Source organism: Musca vetustissima, unplaced genomic scaffold, assembly GCF_032173495.1.
Source record: "Musca vetustissima isolate MV318-11 ecotype Yass unplaced genomic scaffold, APGP_CSIRO_Mvet_v1 utg148617, whole genome shotgun sequence".
NCBI classification, from domain to species: domain Eukaryota; kingdom Metazoa; phylum Arthropoda; class Insecta; order Diptera; family Muscidae; genus Musca; species Musca vetustissima.
The window spans coordinates 98515-124389 of NW_026872480.1; the positions used below are offsets into that span (position 1 = coordinate 98515).

General features: G+C 31.8%; 1 protein-coding gene across 1 annotated transcript in view; it reads right to left on the reverse strand.

Moving 5' to 3' along the window:
• The window catches only part of LOC133322628 (low-density lipoprotein receptor-related protein 2), a 46349-nt gene that overhangs the window by 15859 nt on the left and 4615 nt on the right, over positions 1-25875 (reverse strand). The window contains exons 3-4 of the mRNA XM_061531625.1: positions 6759-7034; positions 12-266 (exon numbers count right to left, since the gene is read on the reverse strand). Coding sequence (XP_061387609.1) covers positions 12-266; positions 6759-7034 — 531 coding nt within the window. The remainder of the gene's footprint in view (positions 1-11; positions 267-6758; positions 7035-25875) is intronic.

Here is a 25875-nt window from a genome sequence, read left to right on the forward strand (position 1 = left end):
TTAATACTTACAACATGCCTCCTCCTCATCACTGCCATCCTCACAGTCACGCTTGCCGTCACACAGCTGTGTTTTCAGTATACATTTGGGGGTGCCATTAACACCGCCTCGCGGACAAAGGAATTTATTATCGGGGCATGCAATCGCTGTACAATTGGCTTCATCACTCTCATCGGCACAATCATGATAACCATCACAATAGAAATTCGAGGGTATACACAGGGCATTGGTACAGCGGAACTGGCCATGATGACACGGTGGGAAATCTGTAAATAAAAAGAGAGGGAGGAGAGTTGGGGGGAGGGTGAGAAAACATGCAAAATTGTGAGAATAATAATAAGGGTCGAAATGGTGGACATTGTTGCTATTTTATTGCAGGGGTATAAACGTGGCAACGTGCTGCAATGCAGGACACACACAAAGGATTTCATATATATTAGGGAGTCTCGAAAAAAAAACTATGGCAGGCCATGAAAAAATATTTTTAAAAAATCCAAGCCGTGGGAAAGCCTTGGTGAGCCTTAAAAAAATATTTCTAAAAATCCACGCCTCTTGGTAAGCCTTGAAAAATAACTAAAATTATGGTAGATTTTCGGAGGACACCCCTAATGTTCATCAATTCCTTCATCCTTTCATGGCTGCTGTTGCCTTTTGTGAATTTTTAAGAAAATGAAGGTGTGCGGAGGCGATGATTGCTGTAAAATATGTTAATGACAGCATTGTCATTACGCATAAAGATCTGCGTACGCAAACACACCTGCATTTTTTTCCAATGGCAGGTGTGACAAGAGACGAGGAGTGGATAAAAATTAAATATTTAATTTGAATTTTCACAGCTGTGTGCATTCTTTGCATAATCACTTTGTAATTGCATCGGAAATTATTAAGAAAATGAAAATACGAAAACGAAACGATGTTGGGTTATGACATTGATTGACATTCAGGGAAGACTCTTGACTGTTGTAATGACAGGGAATTATGTCAACAAGTGCATTTTCCTGTGTCCTTCAATCAAGAGGATACTTGCTGAAGGATGAATACCAATTATTTTATTTAATTTGACTTTGTGGTAATACAAATTATTTTAATTTGAAGGAGAGAAAAGAGGACAAGTGTTCGAAATAAAAAAAGTTTTCTATGGACATTAATGGTGTACACTTTTTCATGCTACAATCTTCCTTTAAGACATATTTTCCACGGGATAACATTTTGAATTTATATTTAGCGTGATTTTAGTTACCTCAGATTGTCCTAGGAGTCTAGGAAATACCAAATCTTCCACATATGTCATTTCTATTTCTTATTTCCCCCTTACATTCCGATTAACAATTATGTTAAGTGCCACTTTGGTGCGTATACGTGCTGTCACAATGTATACGCCACCTTCTACCACCTATCCATCATCAAAGGGAATTTCCATTATTTAAGCTGACGAGTGACATATCAATAATTTAACTTAATGGATTACAAACGAAAATTTTGACATTTCAATTTGTTTTGAAAAGTGTAAAGATAGTCACAAAGTATTTAACTCAAAATGCTGTGCTGTCACAACCAATAAAATCCTTTAGGCTCTATAATCCATGCGTATAATTTATATATCAAAATAGTGTTTTTTGGCATATGATTTATTTGTGAAAACTAATGTGCCATTTACAAAACAACAATAAAATTATTATCCTTTAATCGTGATATAAATCAAAGCTTTTCGGTTATGTGTGGGAAATTGTTATTAATGATAATAATTTACTATGACTATTATGAATATATGTGTTGGAGACATTTAGTTAATGATAATTAGTTCGATTTATATTCCTTTTTGTAATTATGACACGCACACAAAGGTATTGTGGTTTATTTAATATATGCAATAATTTATTTTTAGGTAGGTTAGGCAAGATTATGGTGGGAGGGAGCAAAAGCTAAAAATGGAAATAATTACCTCCGGTATTCAGACAAAGGTTCGATATATCACAAGAAATATTTGGGAATTTAATTAGGAATATTTTAGGATTTTTTACCAAAAACCACCGATTGGCTTTATCCTTGTTCATACGATAGCTATACACTCGCAGAGAAACGTGTAAAAATTTGGAATCGATTGGGTCATTAGTTTTTGAGTTATAGTGCCCGCCATTCACAAAGAGAAAAACGCGTTTAAAGTTTGAGAAGCCCTTTAGCCGTCACTTGATGCTGACACAATAAATCGGCTATATCTTCAAGAGTTCTTGAGATTTTCTTTTGAAATTTTGTAGGGACATTCTTGAATTAGTGTAATTTTGACCCCGAGAATAGGGGGTCCCCTTAAGTAAAAAAATAACTTTTTGTTCTTATTCTGAAGTTCACAAGTCAACATATTTGCGATTTTTTTTTAATTTTAAAAATTTAACTTTTAAAAACATTATCGTAAATAATTTTTTTAATTCTCTTAAGTAAAATAACCTTAAGTAAAATAACCTTTGATTTTTTGTTTTTTTGAAGATCACAAATCAACTTTTTTTTGAATTTTTTTAAAGTTTTTTTTTTAATTTTTTATCTTTAGTCTGTCGATTTTAAGACCTACCATTGTTCAGCAGACAAAAAACATCAATATTTCTTTGTCTGTTTTTAAAGGAATTTATCGCAATTTTCCCTTTGAACTCACGTTCATTGTTAAAAGCTTTCGTAGCGTATGAGTATTGTCACAATGTATACGCCACATGCCATCAAGGTGAAGTAATGCTTTTGTAGCATACGTTTGCCACTGCATTTGTACATTTAATGGATTACAAATAGAGTTTGACATTTGCAATTGATTGCACACGTCGGTGGACATATTTCACAGGAATTCAATTGTCAACAACAGGTAAATGAAATAATAGAACGAGCTTAGAATGGCGACAAACGGAATATTGTAAGGAGAAGATCTGTAAATTTTTGGGAATGAAGTGGACGAACATTTTTTGGAACATTCGTAGTAACTAGTGGATGTTTTGAGGCAAAATATCGTAAAGAAAAATCTTACACTTTTCTACTAGCAATGCAATATTTGTATCAATTCCCAGAATTTTGCAATTATAATTTTTGCGAACTGATCATGCCATATGAAATTTTAAAATTCTTGACATGGAAATGTATACGTGTCTATCTTATGAGTTGCAGTCATTTTTTTCTCGCATGCATTGCTGGATTGCACGACTGGTTTCAGATTATTGTGTATATTATTCATAGCGTATGAGTTCTGTCACAATGTATACGCCACCCATTAACAAGGGTGCAGTTGTAGCATACCCATTTGTACATTAAATGGATTGCAAATAAAGTTTGACATTTTCAATTTATTGCATACATAGACGAGTTTATTTCACAGGTATTCTATTGTCAACAATAGAGACAGTAAATGAAAGGAATAGCGAAAGAAATACAGTAACATTTTATGTTGACATTTTTGAAAAATATTCTTAAAAATTCTAAGGAGCTAAAGATGACCATAATATTTTTGAATGAATTGTATGTGTACATGTAACGCTATTTGACATGAGAGAAGTTTCTCTAATGTATTATTGAGTATTCTGAATATGTTCTATAGCGTATGAGTGCTGTCACAACGTATACGCAATCTACCATTAATAATAATTATTTGTTTTAGAAGGCTATTTAGCGGATTAGAAATGGAATTTGTTTGCTAAAAGGGACTTGAACTTTGTGACAGTCATTCCAGTAACCAATCTAAAAATTATGGAAGAAATATGAATAATTTTGGACGAATTTTTACTGTATGGAATTCTCAGAATTCTATTCATCATTACTCCCCTATAATGTTATAGAGTTTTCAGGGGAATGAATGGCGTTCCATATTATAGTCAATTTAAGTCCAATATGTGATTATATTTAATATTTTTCAAATAGAGTATAAGTAACGTTACGTATATGTTATACGCCACCCATCATCAAAACCATTAAAATTTCTGCAGGTTGCTGGATGACCTCGTAATTGGCGATGAAGTTTGGTTAAAAGGATATTTTCATGAACGTTAAATTTTTATTTTTGGAAAATATAGACGAGAAATTATGTTCCGAAATTTCTGGATTTCTAAAAGATATTTAGGGTATTGTTTAGAAAGTTATTCAATGTATTTAACGCAAAATACATTGTGTATGAGTGCTGCCACAACGTATACGCCAAGAGAATTTACCTCAATAGGAATCTCGAAAAATCCAATACAATGTCAGTATGGAGAAATTTCGTATGAAATCGTTCAAAATGAAAAAATGTGAGGCAAAAGTATAGGATTATAAAGGGACGCTTATTAAAATTTCCACAGTAACTGAATGACCTCAGAATTGGCTATAAAATTTGAAGGTTAAAAGGATATTTTTTTGGAAAATCTAAACAAGAAGTTATATTCCAAAAATTTTAATTTTTTAAAGATATTTAGGGTATCGTTTAGAGATTCATACAATATACATAACGTAGCGCATTGCGTATGAGTGCTGTCACAATGTATACGCTACCGCATTTTCATGAAAATATAATATAATAAAGGTACTTAAAGATAATTGACCTCAGTATGAGATTCGAAAAATCTAATAAAATGTCTGTATGGAAAAATGTCGAATAAAATCATTCAAAATAAAAAAATGAGTGCGAAAAGTATGAGATGATCCTCCTGACTCAAAATCGGCGTTGTACGCAGAAGGCAATCAATTTAAGACGTAACCCATTTGATCTCCAAAAAAGGCTATTTCAGCAAAGAACCAAGAGCCCGGCAAATTAAATAAATCTTGATAGAGTGTGAAGGTAAAGTTAGCTCTAATGAAGAAAAATACACATAGGGTAAACCTGTCGAGAACATGGTCTTCAACTCTAAATGGACCGGGACTAAAACTCCTTATTTGTGGGTCAGAAAGACGACAAAAACTCCTTGATGGTCGATGTGGACTTTTATAATAAATAACAATCGCCATAAGTTCGGTCGGGTCGAATTATGTTAGGTTAGTTAGGTATTAAAGTAGCGACTGTAAAATTTGGATAGGGCCATTAAGGCATCTAAAATGGGGAGGATGAGTTATTTGGTGCTATATCAATCCATAAACCTATATTCGGAGTTTTCTGCGAGGTTGTAGTTTACTCTATGAGAATTCGATAGCCCTATTTTTTTTCTTTTATTCGCACTATTTACAAATATTTAAGGCATAGTTATACCTATCGTGTAGTTACAAAAATATATGTTTTTTAAGGTCTTTTTTTAAACTACATTTTTCCAGATTCTTTTAAAGTCTATAAATCATAAAATAAAAATAATTGTATTTGTCCTAATATATCCATAATTTCTCCTAAGCTCATGGGTCGTATAATTATTTTTTTTTTTCATATAAACAATACGTCCCTTATAAAGTTAATAATGTTACTTATACGACCCTTAATATTGCATGCTCAAAAACGAATTTTTTTAAATTTATTTCTTGAAGAATCTATAAATAATAAAATAAAAACATTTGTCCCTGACCTGATTAAATTTGTTTCCTACCTCTATAAATTCTCTAAGGCCCATGGGTTTGACTTTACCTTTTATTACTCATACGCTCACTTATAAATTTAATAAAATGACTTATACGCCCTATAATAATGCACCCGCAATTACCCAAATGCATAGTCTCTATTTCCTTCCTACCTCTTTATATAAATTAAAAATTTCCAGGTTCTTTACAAATCTTTAAATCACAAAATAAAAACATTAGTCTCTGACCTGATTAACATTATCTCCATAATTTCTTCAAAGCACATGGGTCGTATAATTATTTTTCTCATACAAACAAATATCATATTACTTATACGTTCCCTTATAACATTAATAATATTACTTATACGCCCCTTAACATTGCTCCCTCAATTACCCAAATGAACAATCTCTATTATTATCTTACCTCCTTATATAAGCGACTTTTTTTTTCAAATTTTTCCAAATTTTCCAGATTCTTTAAATGTATTTTATTCACAAAATAAAAAACTAGTCTCGGGCCCGATTAAAATTATGTCTACCTCCATAATATCTTCAAAGCCCATGGTCGTATAATTATTATTTTTCCTTCCAAAACTATAAAAGTACTCATACGCTCCCTAATGAATGTATTCATACTTATACGTCCCATGGAAATCTCTATCACAATTAGCCAAATGTACAATCTCTATTATCTTTCTGCTCCCTCAAAGGACTCATTGTCACACCTAACGACCATATTGTCTCCCTTTTGTTCCAATACCTTTCTTAGAATTTTCGGAATCAATCAATCCAATGCACTAAACAACAAATAAATCTTCTTAAAACCAATCACTCTGCACAATATGTGTTACCTGGAGCCGAATGGGCTAGGATGGAAAATGCATAGGATTTTCCTCATATTGGCATTCCCTAAATTTTCCACAACATTAAATCCGCACACCCTAGCCGACAAACAAACAGTAGTAGCTAGCAGATGTCTGTAGGCAGTCCAAACAATGCACTGGCCGAAGTGTACAAAAATCAAAGGACAAACACAATGGTCATGTCACATGGATGCCACAAGGCATGGTCAATTGCTGCTGCTGTTGTTGATGCCACTGCTGTTGCAGCTAAACAAATGACGATACAAAGAACCAGAGAAAAATATCAAGCTGGCAAGACAAACGAGAAAATCAACGATGTGCACACACGCTGCGAATGCAGTGCAGGGCATAAGAAGCTATTGATAATGTATATACATATATAGAGAGAGATAGTGAAGAGACATATACTTACTGCATCCCTGTTCATCAGAATTATCGCCACAGTCATCCTTGTGATTGCACTTCAATGAAGCACTAATACACTTTAAGCCATTGGCACAACGAAACTGATCCAGGCGACAGGCGGTGCCCTTGCAGCCCTCCTCATCACGACCATTGCGGCAATCCAAATAGCCATCACAACGTTTTTCCGTGGGCACACATGGACCGGACAAACGACTGCCATCGGAGGGTGGTAGACCGCCGGGTTGATTGCAGAAAACATCGGTCGTTTGACATTTTCTATAAGCTGTAGTCGGTCGAGACAGTAGGATTCAGATGGGCAGTTGGAAACGGAATAGTAGCAGTAGTAGCGGTAGCAATGTTAGTGGTTGGCATTGTCAGTATCAGCAGTTGGATATTGGGTTTTGTGTGAGGTTTTTGTTGTTGTTGTTATTGGCGAGCAATCAGAGTTTTCAACATTACGTAAAGCCCATAAAAAATGTTTGCCGACGTTGAAAGAATTCGGAAAGGAAAGGCAGGACGGCAAAAAAATGTGAAATGAACAAATGAAGAATTGGCATCCAGACAAGGAGAATTATATATGAAGATATACATATATATGTTTATATATAGATTATTGACAATTTATTGCATCAGATTGCATTGTGGAAGTGAGTGAGAGAGAGAGAGTGTGTGTGTGGAGGGGGTTTGAATGTATGTATGAGTGTTTGCCATTAAGATGGGTTTATACATATGATTGTTGACATGAATGAAGTTGGATGGTTGGTTGGTCGGATTTGTTTGTTTGTAAGTTGCGCGCAACATTGAACAAACATCGAAATCGAAGTACATATATATATGTACGAGTCAAGATTGCAGTGAGTGTCATTGTCATCATTCGGAGTTACAAAAGGCCATTGAGAGCAGACATCAGAAGAATGTCAAACAGATAGCGAGTTTGTTTTTGTTGACATAAAAGGGGGAAGAACGAAAAAAAAATAACGATGATATGCAAAAAAAAAAAAAAAAAAAAAAAATATATGCGACAGATGCCAGCGTTAAAACAATGATGATAATATAAGTAAAAAATATTAAAGGAAAACAATAAAATAAGGAAGGAAGTTGAGGAAACAGGAAACGGAAATGATTGTTGATTTTATATATTGGGGAAAAAATTGAGATTTTTGTTGAGCAACGTTTGTCGAAATATATCAGTATCGGCATTGATGTCAATGTTGTCATCATCGAAAACATCGTGGAGGAGGACATCAAAGTAACCATCATGGAGTAGACGACAGCAGACATGAAAAGAAAAATAAAAAAGGGGGAGATAAAGAAGAAAACAATTAATAAGAATATTTATTGAAAAGGGTAATAATTAAAATTTACATTAATAAATAATTATAATTAATTGGAATGGTAAATATTTGTGGATATCAGAGACATATATATATTATACATTGTATCATTAAAATCAATAAGAATATTAAACATAACAAATATATATTTAATTAAAATAAATGACAAAGAAGTTTTCAAAATGTCAGTCATCTTCTTTAATTTTACATAAAACTTTAATCTTTCAAAAAAACAATTCAAAAAAAGTTGTCCGAAGTCGTTTATCTCTAATTTGGTCTTAAATTACTTAAGTCTTTAATAATTTATCCAGTTGAATATTTATTAAATTTATTTAGTAATTTTTTTAGTGTCAGTCTTAAAATTAGATATTATCAGTCTGCTAATTAAAAAAAATATATATCTCGGTCCATATACAATATATGTTTAAGGGATTTTTCTCAAACAGATCAGGTTTGTAATTTTTGAAAGTAGTTCGTCAGATTTAGTTCAAAATAATTGTGAATACATTTGTAAAAAATAACTATAACAATTCCGAGAAAAAATTAAAATAGTGCTACCGACATATTCTAATTAATTAAATTACCCTACAAAGGCGTATGATTGCTGCCAACACTTATACACCACCCATTGCTATTTAATATTACAACTCTACTTACTAGGGGCGATATTTTTATTTTGTAACTATTTATGTCTTTGTTTCAGAGGTTTTATATACTGATATTGTTTTTTTTCCGAAGCAACTACTTTGTTGTTATAGTCAATTACTTTTTAATATAGAGAGAAGGATCAATTTTTTTTAGTTAAATACTACTCAATGTTAAAATTTTCCATAGATTATAAGTTTTGTCGAATATGCCATAAACCAAGATGTCTTAAATGCATCGAATCTATACTTGTGTCTTCTACAACATTCTCTTCATTTAATTTAACCCTCCAATACCATTTGATATTGTATATTTATGGAAATTCCAATTTTTTCTGTTGTGACTTCGATTTTTTTTTCAGAACCAAAAAATTGAATAATGTAAGAAATTTTTAAAAATTAAAAGAGTATGGAGAGAGAGAAGGCCATTTTATTTGATTAACTATTCATTAATATTAATTTACCAAAGCGTATGAGCGCTGTCACAACGTATACGTCACATATCACTAAACGTTAAATATATTTATATTAAAATGAAATTTAAATATACATAAAATATTTTTATATCATGATGTGTTTGATCATTTTAAAATGGTTGGGTTTTTTTTAATTTTATTGAAACCCTGTATAGAAACTGATTACATATTAAGATATTGAAGATAACGTAGGTTAATATTCTCTCATATTCTCCAACATTCTATTCATTTAAATTAATCCAACTGTCACAATTTATACGAAATCCAATACCATTTAATATTGTAATTGTGTTTATGGAAATTTCATTTTTTCTATTGCGACATCGATTTTTTCATAATCAAATAATTTAATAATGTAAGAAATATTGAAAGATTAAAAGAGAATCGAGAGAGAACGATATCTTATTTAGTTAAATATTTATTAACATTAATTTACGAACGCCTGTATCCATAGAAAGTGATTACATATTAATTGTTGAAAACATCGCAGGTCGTTACTTAGCGAAAAAGGTTAATGCTTAGAAATTCTATGAAGTATGAGTGCTATCACAACGTATACGTCACCCATCGCTAAATGGTAAACTAGTTTTATTAAACGTTTATAGAAATTGTGTTTAAAATCCATATGCTCGTGGTTTAATAGTGGGAACACATATAAATTGGAACTTAAATAAAGTCTTGGATAATCAGATGAATATAAATTGATCCTATAAGAGATTTTTTTAGCAAACAGAAAGTTGTACTAAATAAAATGTTAAAGATTAAGTTTAGAAACTTCATGGCGTATGAGTACCGTCACAATGTATACGCCACCCACATCAACAATTGAGAGAGGCGTTTATTTATTAAGTTACAGTTTCTTGATATAATTTCATATAATCCACGGCTTCTGATAGGTATACAGTTTTTCTATCAATATTTTATTAGGTTTGTAGTTTTTTACTTAGCAACTATATTCTATGGTGTATATGTGCTACCACAATGTATACGTCACCCATCCCTAAATGATAAATAAATTCAATTTAATTTTTATACCCTACACAACTATGTTGTCAGGGTATTATAGCCTTGTGCAGCCCCATGAGTTTGTAACGCCGCGAAATTTCGATCTTAGATCCACCTTTAAGTGTACCGATCGTCATATCTCGACTAGCTGAGCCGATCTAGACATGTGTGTCCGTCCGTCCGTCTGTCAATTATAATTTGTAAACACGATACAGGCCACAGTTATGGACCAATCTTCACGATGAGCAATTTGCATGTAGGATGAGCTCTCGCCAATGAAAAACCCTCTTTGGTAAACATCGGATAATATTTAGGGGATGAAATGGACCAATTACTTAATTTTTGTCGGTTTTTCTGGTCGCTCCAGAGGCCGCAATTATGGCCCAAACATTTTTTACATGGAAAAGGGGATCGGGCCAAAGAATAAGCGTGCCTGTTTTGATAAAGATAATTGAATATTTTGCGGGTCAAATGGACCCTGACTTTTGTGTGAAAAGTTACAAAATTTCTTTCTATGGCGTATATATTTAATCCTGAAGGACATAGACCCGAGAAGTTGATAGTATATCCAAGAGGAGTGGTTGACCTTTAAATTGATACCAATTATATTGTCGTATGTACTCAGATGTGGGAGTTGCACTTAAATATTTACAGGTTCTTACGTATTCAGATATTATTTAGTATCCCATTACCACACTAGAGGGCGTAAATATAGCGCTGATCGCTTTGAAATTTTCCATGAGGATCTAGGTATGGTCAAGGACAACGCCTATAATTTTCGATGATAATCAGATAATAATTTTGGGATGAAGTGGACCGAAAACTAAATTTTTTGTGTTTTTCAAGTCGATCTATAACCACAATTGAAAGCTGAACGTCACAAAACAACCTACGGTGAAGGGAATTTGCACAAGTAATTAGAAGGGCTGTACTGAATATTAGTAATATTTGTTGACTTCTAGACGGTCAAGAGGATGCAAATATCGCGAAATATTACCCAAGCTCAGAGTATAGAACCACAGAATGTTATATTTTCGTGGAAGTTGTGTAGGGTATCATATGGTCGGCTCCGTCCGACTACACTGCTCCGCTCACTAGTTTAAAGATATGTTTCAAGGTTTATATTGACTTTTTTCACAAGTTTTGGTAGATCTGTATTTAAAAAAAATATTTTTTCAAAGCTTCTGGTAGACATAGTTGCTAAAAGTCATTGAAAGTTCGTAGTGGAGCTGGATGTTTTATTATTATTCCAAGTTGTGTGGATTCATATTATTTTTTTATTTTTTTTTTTTTTTAGATTTTTTATTGAAAATTCATTTAACTTTTGCAATTAATTAATCGTCAATATGTTTTGTCATCATCGTTTCTAGCAGTCATTTCTAACGTAGTTGGCTTTGGCCTACTCAAATCATCTATCATGTCAAATGCAGTTGTTGGGCATAGACATTATAGAGAACTTTCTTGTTCGATTTTAACATTTCAATTTTTCAAATGCATTCCGTCCTCCTTCCGTCTCTTTCTCTCTGCCTCCAACAACCAGTACAATAAGTCATTAGTAACATTCAGGTTATTGTTGTTGTGTTTTTTTACTGTCAATGTAAAAGGAAATAAATCCTGTTCAATTATTTCCTTGTCTCATATATATATTTCTCGTTTTTCTGTGATTTCCAGATTTCGAAAAATGGCAAAAGTTATTTTCGCTGTCATGGCAAGGTATAAAATGTGAACGTGAGGTATGATAGTAATGTCTTGGTTTCTTAACATTTCATATACATCTCAGTTCGATTTTCTTTATTTTTTTTTTTTTGAAAAGAAAAAATAGTTTTCCACTGAACTTAGATTTCTTGTCTTATGATTGTCATGCTTTTGGTTGTTGTTCTTAACCCTTTCTTTCTGCCTTTCGTCTTCGGCTGATGCTGCCATTCAACTTAAAAGTTATGTTGTTTTCTCTACGATTTTTCTTCTGTCATTGAGTTTTGTACCACTTCATCGTTTTGATAAAGTTTTTTTTCCTTCCAGAAGTTCGTTGCAGTTCCCTACTGCCTTGCGTTTTTTAGGTTTTGTTTTACTTGTATTCCAGTTGTCAGATTCATTCATTCGTTTCTTAGTTATTTCCTTCCGTACTATTCCGATTTGGCTATGATGCTCTGTCATTCGTTTTTTTGTTGTTGTTTCAAATGAGTTTTCTATTTACTTCTTCATTTCTATTTTTTCTACTTTATTTTTTCTATTTTTTTTTTGCTGTAGTAAAAGAAAAATGGCACAAATCAAAAGCACATTCATCTCAAAACTATTGTTGTTTATTTCTCCGGCTTTGTTGTTGTTATTGTATGTCGAAGTTTTCTCCCCCTTAGTTTACTGTGATTTCTTAATGTCTATTGTTTTCGTTGTTGATTTCTTCATGATAAAAATGCATCGTAGAACTTTTTTTAATGAAAATTGAAAATGCTACCTCTAAACTTTTGGTTTTTACTTTGCAAACGATTTCTGCAAAAGTTATCTGGTTTTGATATAGTTGTATATTGCAACACAATACGAATCAATAAATTAAAGTGAAATTGAAATATTTTGATGTCTTTTGAGAACAAAATTCAAGAAATTGTTAATTTTTAAAATTTAGAGAGTGGAAAAATATCGATTTTTCTTCGATATTTTATGAAATATAGATCAAATTCACGTAGTTTGATTTCAGATCCACATTTTTTCTACATAATTTCTATTGTGAATTTGTACAGTATTTAATCATGATAAAATATTTATCCTTGGGCGAAATATACACATAAAGGACACAAAAGGAAATAAATCCTTTTCAATTAATGATTTTTTTATATTTGGGTGAAATATACAAATAAAATATTTTTTTGTGAGAAGTCATTTGAAAATATTATTATAAACTACCGGTTGTTAATTTTCCTCTGCAGAGTCAAAATATAGACCTAAGTGGCAATATTAAATAAAAAAGGTTTTGCACGGACTTGGAATGTCAATTTTATAGGGCATGAAACCAAGCAATTCTATCCTACTTTTGTGAAAAATATAAGGTAGTTACTTTTATATGTGGCGAATACGTTGTGGAAATACTTATACGCACTCGTGGACAATTGCTATTAAAATTCAAACTTCAATAATCAACAATATTGTGTAATATTTAATAATAATTGAAATATTTTCTGTTAAATAAACCCACTTTTTCGACTTCTACCAGTTCCACTTCAGTTTTTCCTCTAAAAAAATTACGAAATTCTTCTAGGGCTGTGAAAATATTAAAGGTGGTTGGAGGCGTATGAGTGTTGATATAATTCAAGGACAGTTCTCACAATCAGGGACAGTTCTCACACACAGAATTAATGCGCTGAATCCCATCCAAAGTTTCAAATAAAAATACCCATAGAAAACTATACATTAAAACCAGTAGTACAGTCGGACTGTGTCGTTTAGTAGTTTATGCTGAAATATATTCCTAAATTACACAAGATTGGATGAGAGGATAGCAGGAGGTGCAGGGCGTGTGGGGAATACAGTGATACGCTGGAACATTTCCCAGCATTTATAGGCCTTCGAAAACAATTCTTGGGGGGTGTGAATGGAGAAGACTGAAGTAATTCTCAAAAAAACATAGAATTCCAAGAATCATAGGGGGTCAACAAACCCAAGATACTTAATCTAATTTTCCTTAATTCCAACGTTTTTTTCCATTTCTAGAGCGCACAACAGGCCCCAATTGGCTTAAGTGTATGTCCTTCTTTTTGTTGGACATGTGGTGGTATTACCCAACCCTCTTTTCAACCTAACATATTTCGTGATATTTGCACTCTATTGACCGATTAGAGGTCAACAGATCCTCTGCGGCATCGTTTAGCCGGCAAAAATTGTCCTAAATTGACCGATATCAAAATTTGATCTAAACTGACCGATATCAAGACAGCCATATCATGACAGCCATTCGAATTGGTTGGAGACATCGCTTTCCCCAAGGAAAATTCGAGATGTTCGGCTTATAATTATGTCCTCTAGACAGACTAGAAAGAAAACCTAACAAAAATTCATTTTTCCGTCCATATATCATCTGATCACCACCGAAAACAATAGACCTCAATCAGAACTTCATGTAAAATTCCATAGAAATCTGTTTTACAACTAAGCCCTCTAGTGTGGTAATGGGTTACTAAGTAATAACAGAATATGTAGACATCTGCAAATATTTAACTCCTATATCCGTGTAGATACATCACTATAATTGGTAACTAGTGCTCTATGAAGGTGAACCACTCCTCTTGGATAGACTGTCAACTTATAGGGTCTATGTCCTTCAGGAGTAAATATATTAGGTTGGGGAAAAAATAAATTCATTATTTTTATATGAACTATAGAACTTTATTAAACATGCTTCGGAATATCCGATTTGGATATGCACCGTTTTGTTGTATGATTTGTTGCCATTTTAAAGGTAACATCATAATGCCTCTCTCATAGAAGTCTTGCTCTCTATTTGCAAAAAACTCTACTAGTCGATTTTCACAATCCTCCCTAGATAACAATTTTTTATCATTAAAGAAATTTTGCAATGCAAGAAAAATATGATAATAGATTGGTGCCAAGCTCCCGAAGTATCTGGCGAGTCACTGTAGATGTGTGTGGCCTAGCGTTATCTTGGTGGAACACGAAAACTCTGCTGTTGGCCAATTCTGGCCGATTATGGTCAATTGCTGTCTTCAAACGGTCCAATTGTTGACAGTAGTGATCAGAATTTAGCGTTTGGCCATATGGAAGCAACTCACAATAAATAATCCCCTTTAAGTCCCACCAAATGCATAGCAGAAACTTCCTGGCCATTAGTCCTGGTTTGGCCACCGTTTGAGGTGCTTCACCACTCTTTGACCACGATCGTTTTCGCACAAGGTTATCGTAAGCAATCCCTTTCTCATCTTCAGTCAACAATAGTTTAAGAAATGGGTCTTTCTCATTCAGTCTGGCCAAGGCTTCGCAGATGGATCGAACCATCCTATGTTTTCTGTTAATTGGTGTGGAACCCACAAAAACATCGAGCTTCTTTTTGAATCCAGCTTTGTGCAAATGGTTTAAAACAGTTTTATGGTCGATTTTAGTTCCGATTTATCGACATTTTCGACTAAAAATAATGGATTTCCTTTTCCTCAACCCAATATACACAATCGAATACAAAATTTGTCATTTTTACACAAAAGTCTGGACCTGCTAAATATAGACCGATCTTCATCAGTCATGCATATTCTAGCGGCCAGAGAAAAAAAATGAAAATAAAGTTTTTGGTCCATTTCAAACTCTTGGGGGGCAGACAAAGCTATAATACCCTGACAACATAGGTGTGTAGGGTATAAAATGGTAATTTTTTGATAAATTTTTTTAGGAGTAGATATTAATAATTTTTTTACCCATGACCACCGCCAGAGGGCGTTTCATACATAGTTTAAATATTTTCCGTTTATTTTCTGAGAAAAATTACAAGTTTTTCGGTAAAATTGATAAAAAATCGAATTTTGAATCAAAATTATGTTGTAGGAAAAAAATCATTTTTGGAAAGTGGGAGACTCGAAAAACGGGATAGACCTATGGTTCCTTCACCAATGTTGCTTAAAATTGCTCATAGAATCATCCTACGGGCTGGATTTAATCGACAAAAAATTTGCCCCGCCATAATATAAATATTATCACGTTGATTTCTAATGTTGTTATTACATCAAAAGCTTAGGACCTTCCATCTGCTTTTTCTTCCTTTCCTCTTCATTAAATTTTATCTCCATTCCAAACCTCACTTTTTAATGATCGTGAACTAATAAAAACTTTATTATCCGATTTTTCTTTAATTTTAATGTGAAACGTTTTATTTACTTTTTCTGGGGGAGAATAAAAAAGTTTTTCCCCTTCCTTTCCTATTTTTCGCACTAGTAAAAGTTTTTAACGAAAATAACAATATCACATTTTATTATTGTCTATTTAATGGTAGTTTTTTTGTGTTAATTACTTTTCAGTTAAGATTTTAACATTGTTGTTTAAAGAAAATTCCTCAAGAATTGACATGCTTTTTTATAAGGTGGTAGATGCACTGCATAGCAGCAAAAAGTGGCGGAGAAAAGTATGGCAGCGATATAAAATAATTAAAACATAAAAATTTTAAAATTTTCAGGAACACTAACAAAATCTCAAGGTAGGCCATTACAAATTATTTTTATAAAATCCAGATATGTGCTAAATTTTTGGAAAACAAATATTTATAAAAAATTCCTACTTATGGTAGACCATAAAAAAATTAAAAACTTCGCCTTAAAAACATATGTTTTTTTATAAAATATCTCGCCTACGTTACACCTTGACTTTTTTGTGGGACTTTTGATATTTGAAATCTTCGCCTTTGCTACAATTTCACACACAACTGCCCACCATAGAACGTGTTGAAATGTCTGTTCTCACTTTGTGATACAGTGTGAATGTGTGTGTGTGTGTTCAGGGTCTGGTCTCTTTCTTTGTTACATTGTTACTACTCATTGTGGCAGCTCATAGTAGCCGTGTTGAATGCAACACTTTATTGTAGTCAGTGTAGCAATGTTAGTTTTTTTGTAGATGTATTTTAACTTTATGTTTACGTTGTTGTTTCTTTGCCATTGTTGTTGGAGAGGGATACTCGTTTTTTTCGGTGTGCGAATGTTTTTCTTGTTCAAGAAATTCTTTTACTTCAATGTCATTACTTGGAATAAAATGCTCGCGGAACGTCGTGCGAAACTTTTGTATAGCTTGGAGGGAATGTAAACATGAATAGTTTGATGGTGTGGCACAACGTTCCACCACACATGACTTTTTACATTTCGTAGCAAAATCCCATTCCGCAACATTTTTGGGTGTTTGTTTCCACTGCTTTGGTGAGCCCGGAGGTCCTGTCGTCGACATTTGTTTGTTTACTATTCTCCAGCAAACAACCACATTTTGTGGCACTTGTTCAAAAGGTTGTTAAATTATTCACGAAGGACAAAAAATAACCCTAACCATAAAATATTCGAGGGGCAATGGAGAGGATGCCCCTCGAAAATTGTGAGGTTAGAGGGGGAGTCCATGTTCATCACATTGCACATCACATTCATTTAATTTGAATTATAAAAACTTAATGTGGCAACGAGAGAGCACAACAGGGTCCTTAAATAAAATAAAACCTGACAAAAAATTCAAATGAAAGAAGAAGCAGCTGCAGCGAAAAAAAAACAGACACACAAAAGTTGGCAACAGTTTTCTTTTTTGTTCTGCTATTTTCACTGTGGCATTTTTGAATACAGTTAACTACTCAGTGAAGTGAGTGAGTGCTTTGTCACACTTGGTGTTGCAGTTCCGTTTTGGAATGTTGACAAAAAAATATGGAAGATGTTGTTGGCTGCTGAAGTAGCGCGTCTTGATGAATGAGTAATTTCTAGAGCTAAGTTCATTAAAGGAAGCTGTTGTCAAGACTACTTAGCAGCATAAGGTGTAAAACGGAGATTATCACGTTGATGTAATTAAGGACATTTTTTGGAAATCAAAACTGAAAAGTTTTGTTTTTGTACTGCAAGTTTTTTGGGAAGGAGGTTCTTTCCTTAATGTAAAAATAAGTGTGAAATATTTTCCAAGTATTTAATTAGAAGAAAATAAATATATCATCAGGTTAATAACTCATGTCTTTCGAAACCTTAATGACTCATGAAGTCATAGTGACTTATAAAGTTATAATGACATATGAAGTCGACTTATGAAGTCATATTGACTTAAGAGTTAAAAACGACATATGAAGTCATAATGATTTATTTAGTCATAAGGACTTATTAAGTCATACTGACTTATGAAGTCATACTGACTTATGAAGTCATACTGACTTATAAAGTCAAAATGACTTATGAAGTCATAATGACTTATGAAGTCATAATGACAGTCATAATGACTTATGAAGCCATAATGACTTATGAAGTCCTAATGACTTATGAAGTCTTAATGACTTATGAAGTCCTAATGACTTATGAAGTCATAATGACTTATGAAGTCATAATGACTTATGAAGTCATAATGACTTATGAAGTCATAATGACTTATGAAGTCATAATGACTTATGAAGTCATAATGACTTAATGACTTATGAAGTCATAATGACTTATGAAGTCATAATGACTTATGAAGTCATAATTACTTATGAAGTCATAATTACTTATGAAGTCATAATTACTTATGAAGTCATAATGACTTATGAAGTCATAATGACTTATGAAGTCATAATGACTTATGAAGTCATAATGGCTTATGAAGTCATAATGACTAATGAAGTCATAATGACTTATGAAGTCATAATGACTAATGAAGTCATAATGACTAATGAAGTCATAATGACTTATGAAGTCATAATGACTTGTGAAGTCATAATGACTTGTGAAGTCATAATGACTAATGAAGTCATAATGACTTATGAAGTCATAATGACTTATGAAGTCATAATGACTTGTGAAGTCATAATGACTTATGTAATCATAATGACTTATGTAATCATAATGACTTATGTAGTCATAATGACTTATGAAGTCATAATGACTTGTGAAGTCATAATGACTTATGTAGTCATAATGACTTATGTAGTCATAATGACTTATGAAGTCATAATGACTTATGTAGTCATAATGACTTATGTAGTCATAATGACTTATGTAGTCATAATGACTTATGTAGTCATAAAGACTTTTGAAGTCACAATGACTTATGAAGTCATAATGACTTATGAAGTCATAATGACTTATGTATTCATAATGACTTATGAAGTCATAATGACTTATGTATTCATAATGACTTGTGGAGTCATAATGACTTATGAAGTCATAATTACTTATGAAGTCTTAACTTTGAAGTAATAATAATGACTTATGTAGTCATAATGACTTATGAAGTCATAATGACTTATGTATTCATAATGACTTGTGGAGTCATAATGACTTATGTAGTCATAATGACTTATGTAGTCATAATGACTTATGTAGTCATAATGACTTATGAAGTCATAATGACTTATGAAGTCATAAATTTGAAGTAATAATAATGACTTATGTAGTCATAATGACTTATGTAGTCATAATGACTTATGAAGTCATAAATTTGAGGTAATAATAATGACTTATGAAGTCATAATGACTTATGTAGTCATAATGACTTATGTAGTCATAATGACTTATGTAGTCATAAAGACTTATGAAGTCATAATGACTTATGAAGTCATAATGACTTGTGAAGTCATAATGACTTATGAAGTCATAATGACTTATGTATTCATAATGACTTGTGGAGTCATAATGACTTATGAATTCATAATGAGCTATGAAGTCATAGTGAGTTGTTTAGTCATAGGGGCTTATGAAGTCATTGTAACTTATGAAGACTTATGCAGTCATAATGAATTCAGAAGTCATAACGACCTCTGAAGTCATATTGAATTATGAAGCCATAATGACTTATGAAGTCATAATAACTCCTGAAGTCAATGTGACTTATGAACTCATAATGACTTATTAAGTCATAAAGACTTATGAAGTCATAATGACTTATTAAGTCATAAAAACTTATGAAGTCATAAGGACTTATTAAGTCATAATGACTTATATGAAGTCATAATGACTTATGAAGTCATAATGACTTATGAAGTCATAATGACTTTTGAAGTCATAATGATATATGATGTTATAATGACTTATGGAGTCATAATGACTTATGAAGTTATAACGACTCATGGAGTCATAATGATATATGATGTTATAATGACTTATGGAGTCATAATGACTTATGAAGTTATAACGACTCATGGAGTCATAATGACTTATGATGTCATAATGATTTTTGACGTTATAGTCAAAAGTCAATTAATAAAAATATAACTATGAGCACTTCTATAGTCATAATGATTTTTGCTACCATACCGACATCTATGACTCTTCTTTAATGATGGTTCGTGAATAAACTATTATCGCAAGGATTTACATTGTATGGGATAGTATGTGTAGTTGATCCTTGTGAATGTTATTTGAACAAGCTATATTATTCCAAATATATACAAGCAGTCATACATTAAGTATCACTTAATTGTACATTATTTCATTTATTATCTTTCATCGAGGGTATTTCCCATCATCATCCCTATTATTGTTAACAAATAACTTTTTAAATTGTTCTTAGGAAATTGTCAAAGAATATTATATGAAGTGTACATAAACTATTATATAGTTACATTAAGTGGAATACATTAGGGTGTAATGGAAAATACTTGAAATAACATAATCTTACATATACAGGGTCTGTGGTAAAAAGATCTTTTGTGTTGGGATCAATTTTAATATTTGTCATTGTTCCAAACGACGGTTTCATGTGGCAAATAACAATTTGTGAAAATATTGATCTGGCACATTTTTATACACATTACTTCACTCTCCCTATATTCACCCTAATCCAACAAAATCAACACTTACATACACATCTAGGACAAAGTATCTAATATATATACAACTTAATATCATAAAATTGGAACAGGCGGATACTAAGACAACAATGGGCATAACGAACAACAACAGCAATGGCAGCAATAACAACAAATGAACAATGATTAAAGATAACAGAACTATTATAATTACTTTTAACAAAAATTGTTATGCTCTCTTTATGGAACAATAGAAGCTAACGATGATAGGACACAATAACCCTATGTATGTATAACATCATCAAAAGTTTCAGTGTTGGTGGAGGAGAGGAAGATCGACGACAAGGAGATCAAAATACTAAGTAGTTAACCATAATTTGGACTCTTTTGTTTTACATTTCCTCTTTGTTCTATGTGTTGCAGTTGTTCTTGCGTTTGTATGACAATTGTAGAGACATGCTTTTTCTACGAACATTTCCTTTTTACATCAACGTCATCAACTTGTAGGATATTTATGTGAAAATGTTATTTTCCTAAAACTATGCTTTACTTTTAATACCATTTCTACATCTATGCATGTTTGCTTACATGTGTGTGTGTGTGCTCAATTTTAACTTCCTTTAAAGAAACATCATTATGATAATGATGTAACAACAATGCTAACTATTTCCCACTCTTAACATTATTATGTTTGGCATGGACCGAGAAAGAGAGAGAGAGGGAGGGAGATTAAACGTTTTCTGTCTTCCTGAAGGCAGACGAACAACATTTTGGAGTGCAATGTAATGGAAATATTTAACATGTGTTCGGTATTCATGTACGTGTCTCCAAGAGTATGTATATGTGTTGGTTGAGATATTATCGTTCTCATTTTATACTTCCGTCAAATTCGACATTTATGTAAACTGTCAGGCAAAATGCAAATATGTTTGTATATTTGTGTGTATTTGGGTGTTGAAATTTGATGACATACAATATAAGTTGTTAAATAAACTTAGGAATTTCTGTATGTATGTAGAATGAAAGCCGTAACACATGGGGGACGTAACTTTTAGGCACAAACATATTAAGAGATTTAGTGTATTTATTCAATTTTAGGGAATGGAAAGTAGAAATTTAAAACAGGACAGTATGACCTCCGGAATGACTATAATTTCAAGACTCATTATTACTTCAATAGTGTTTATGACTTCGTGAGCCAGAATGACTAAATGTCAATATGACTTCATAAGTAAAGCCTGAGATATTTTGAACACAAAATTAATTAGGACTAAATAAGCCTACAAAAGTCATTATACTACTTGAGTCATTATGACAAAATGTGCAATTGTGACTATAACATATATTGTGGCTATGAAATGAAGTCATTATGACTTTAAGAGTTATTGTGACTTTAGGAGTCATGGTGAGTATGGGAGTCAAGTTGACTATAGGCGTCATGATGACTAAACAAGTTGTTATGACTTAAGGAGTCGTTATGATTATAGAAGTCATTATTTCAATAGAAGTCATTATGACTATAGGAGTCATTATGACTATAGGAGTCATTATGACTATGGGAATAATTATGACTATGAGACTATAGTAGTCTTTATGACTATAGTAGCCATTATGACTATAGTAGTCATTATGACTATAGTAGTCTTTATGACTATAGTAGTCTTTATGACTATAGTAGTCATTATGACTATAGTTGTCATTATGACTATAGTTGTCAACATGACTATAGTAGTCTTTATGACTATAGTAGTCATTATGACTATAGTAGTCATTATGACTATAGTAGTCATTATGACTATAGTAGTCATTATGACTATAGTAGTCATTATGACTATAGTAGTCATTATGACTATAGTAGTCATTATGACTATAGTAGTCATTATGACTATAGTAGTCATTATGACTATAGGAATCATTGTGACTATAGTAGTCATTATGACTATAGGAGTCATTGTGACTATAGTAGTAATTATGACTATAGTAGTAATTATGACTATAGTAGTCATTATGACTATAGTAGTCATTATGACTATAGTAGTCATTATCACTATAGTAGTCATTATGACTATAGGAGTCATTATGACTATAGGAGTCATTATGACTATAGGAGTCATTATGACTATAGGAGTCATTATGACTATAGTAGTCATTATGACTATAGGAGTCATTATGACTATAGTAGTCATTACGACTACAGTAGTCATTATGACTGTAGTAGTCATCGTGACTATTGAAGTCATTATGACTACAGGAGTCATTATGACTATAGGAGTCATTATTACTACATTTATTTAAAAATTATTTTCCATTTAAAACAACAACAATTGTCGATGATATAAATTTCCCTTTAATCTTATTGACCTCCCTTAAATATTCCTTTTGCCATTTTGGCAAATAATCGTTTTGATTAAAACTAAACTCTTTTTACCACAGATGATACCCAATAGTACAAAGCAACAACAAATTTAATAATAATTAAATAAATTAGTTGCCGAATATTAGCAAAGCATATATATTTTCTGACAGACACACAAATTACAAATACAAACACACATACATGGACATTTGACTTCTAATGTAGTCAGAATCTGATGTCTGCTGTTTATTTCTTTGAGAGGAATGTGATTGGCTGTTGCCATCTTGTTTTCTGTATTTAATGTTTTGATATTAAGGACATGGTACTCCCACGCACACACATATATATATATATAATTATCCTTTCTATCGTCTCCTTTAAATTTGAGTAGGAAATTTATTTTGTGTGTGTGCTATTTATAGATAGAACATATAGACTTTTTGCTGTGATTTTTACTCCCCATGAACTGGAGACAGGGTTGCCAGCCATGAGAAATATTTTTGCTTGACAAGGGAATAAAAATATTGGGCAATTTAAAATGTGACAAAATAAAATTTTAAAATTTTCCAATTTTTTTTTAAGAATCCGAGCTACTTTTATGTAAATTCTCGGACATCTTTTGCCATTTTCAATGGTGGATATTTAAACACACATACAAAGAAAATATCCAAGAGGAGAATAGTAAACAATAGATCTACTCTGAATTAAATGTATATCTACTGGAACATGTGGCGATATAATCTCTCCTATTCTCAAAATAATATAATTTTTTAGGAAATTTATACACACACAAGTACATTTGTGTGTTAACTATTTTATATATATTACAAAATTGTCTTGAAAAAGAAAATAGAAAAATTCTTTGTGAACCATTTTAATATTTTCCAAAGAAAATAATTTCCTTATTTAAATTTAAATGATACGACAATACAGAAAGCCATATTGATGGGTAGACTATTTACAAGGAGTACACACACGTATTTATTTAAGTATGTGTGTGTTATAATTTATTTTATGTAATTTATTGAAAATTTGTGTATTTAAAAGATGCCGTAAATGAAAAGACAATTACAAATATTACACATATCCATTTTGACTGGAATACTGTGTGTAAATATTTATCTATCTTTGTGTGTGTATATGTGAGTATATGTGTATTTAATTCTTATTAATATGGAGATAATTTAAGTACATTTGTTAGTCGATTTCCCCAAAGGGATATTCATTCGGTTTAGTAAGGAGTAAATAATGCTGAGGATTAAAGTAAAAATTAAGGATAATTAAGAGAACAAATATTAAATAGATTTAATATAATCTAATTTAATGAAACAGAGGATTTTTTAATAAGAAATAACATTTCAGTTTATAAAAACTTGTTTTATAAAATACATTTATTTCTCAATACTAAAATTTTTTTATAAAGCGGTCCTTTGGAAATTTTGAAAAATCAATCCTCAGGACTAAGGACATTGCTTCTTATAACTCCGTGTTTATAAAATTTTTACTATAGATTTGTTTGTAGAAAAAAAAATTAAAACCGAGGATTTTTTTATAAAAAAATATTCTTTATCAGAATTTTGGAATTCTTCTTTACACATAAAAATTAAAATTCATTGAATTGTCATATTTTTCATGATAAAAATCAACTTAATATTAGTGGGAAGTTTTTTCCTAGTGAATAACGCTTGACCTTAATATTAGAAATCTTCAGAAGTTACAGGTTCAAATTAAAAAAAAATAGATATTTTCAAACCGAGAATGTGGGGGTCCCTTTAAGAAGGTATTATGCCTACAGAAACTTTTTCTTTACATTTTATTACTTTTATTGATTAATTTAAAACTCACTTCTTCCCACTCTCCTTAAAACTATAGATTGTTAATGAGTAGGCAATTTACAATCATCTAAGCCATATGGTTGCATGTTGCCGCCCGGGATAGATATATTGGTCATTTGTCCATAACTAAACATCTGCATACCACACACACAGCCACATGCAGATCCTGGCACACACATGGCAAACCACAATTACTTATTCACACTTGCCAAGTTTAATATTCAAATAGCCTTAGATACAATGTATGCTTATGCAGAGGGAGACAGAGACCCGAACACACTCACACACACTTTGACACATTTAAACGCACTTTCTGGCAATAGTAGAAGCAGCATTGTCGGGCTAGATTATCTAAAGGATATTTTACATAATATTAACAGTTTGAATCTTGCAGAATTTAATGTTTATTATTCTTAACACAAAGTTGAAGACCACACATACATAGATGAGAGATATGTATATGTGTGCACTTGTATGTATGTCCACTTTGTTACTAACATCTTTCATTAAGTATTTATTTAGACATCGATGGTTAAGGGGACACATACAAACACATCAACTCCTTGCTGGTCATACCTATAGTATTTATTCTATCTATCTATGCCCTCCGATCCATTGTGTTGACATAATACGAAAGTAATTAATTTTAATTTGCTTCTTATCCAATGGGGTATCGTTAGTTAGTTGAAGGTGATGAAAAGGGTGTATTGCTAAAGATATTCCCCCTAAATAGGAATCTGTAGAAAATAATCAGACCTCAGTTTTTGAGGTATTTTTTTTATAAACAAATCAGACATCAGATTCTGAGTTTTTTTTACCGAAAAAATTGGACCTAAGTTACTGAGTTTTTGTTTACTGAGGTATTTTTTTTTTTCTATAGAAAAACATCAGTTTTAGTTTTTTTTATAGAAACAAATCAGACTTCAGTTTCTGAGGTATTTTTTTCTATGGAAAAAATCAGACCTCAGTTTCCGACGAATTTTTTCTAAGGATAAAATCAGACCTCGGTTATTGAGGTATTTTTTTTCCACATAAA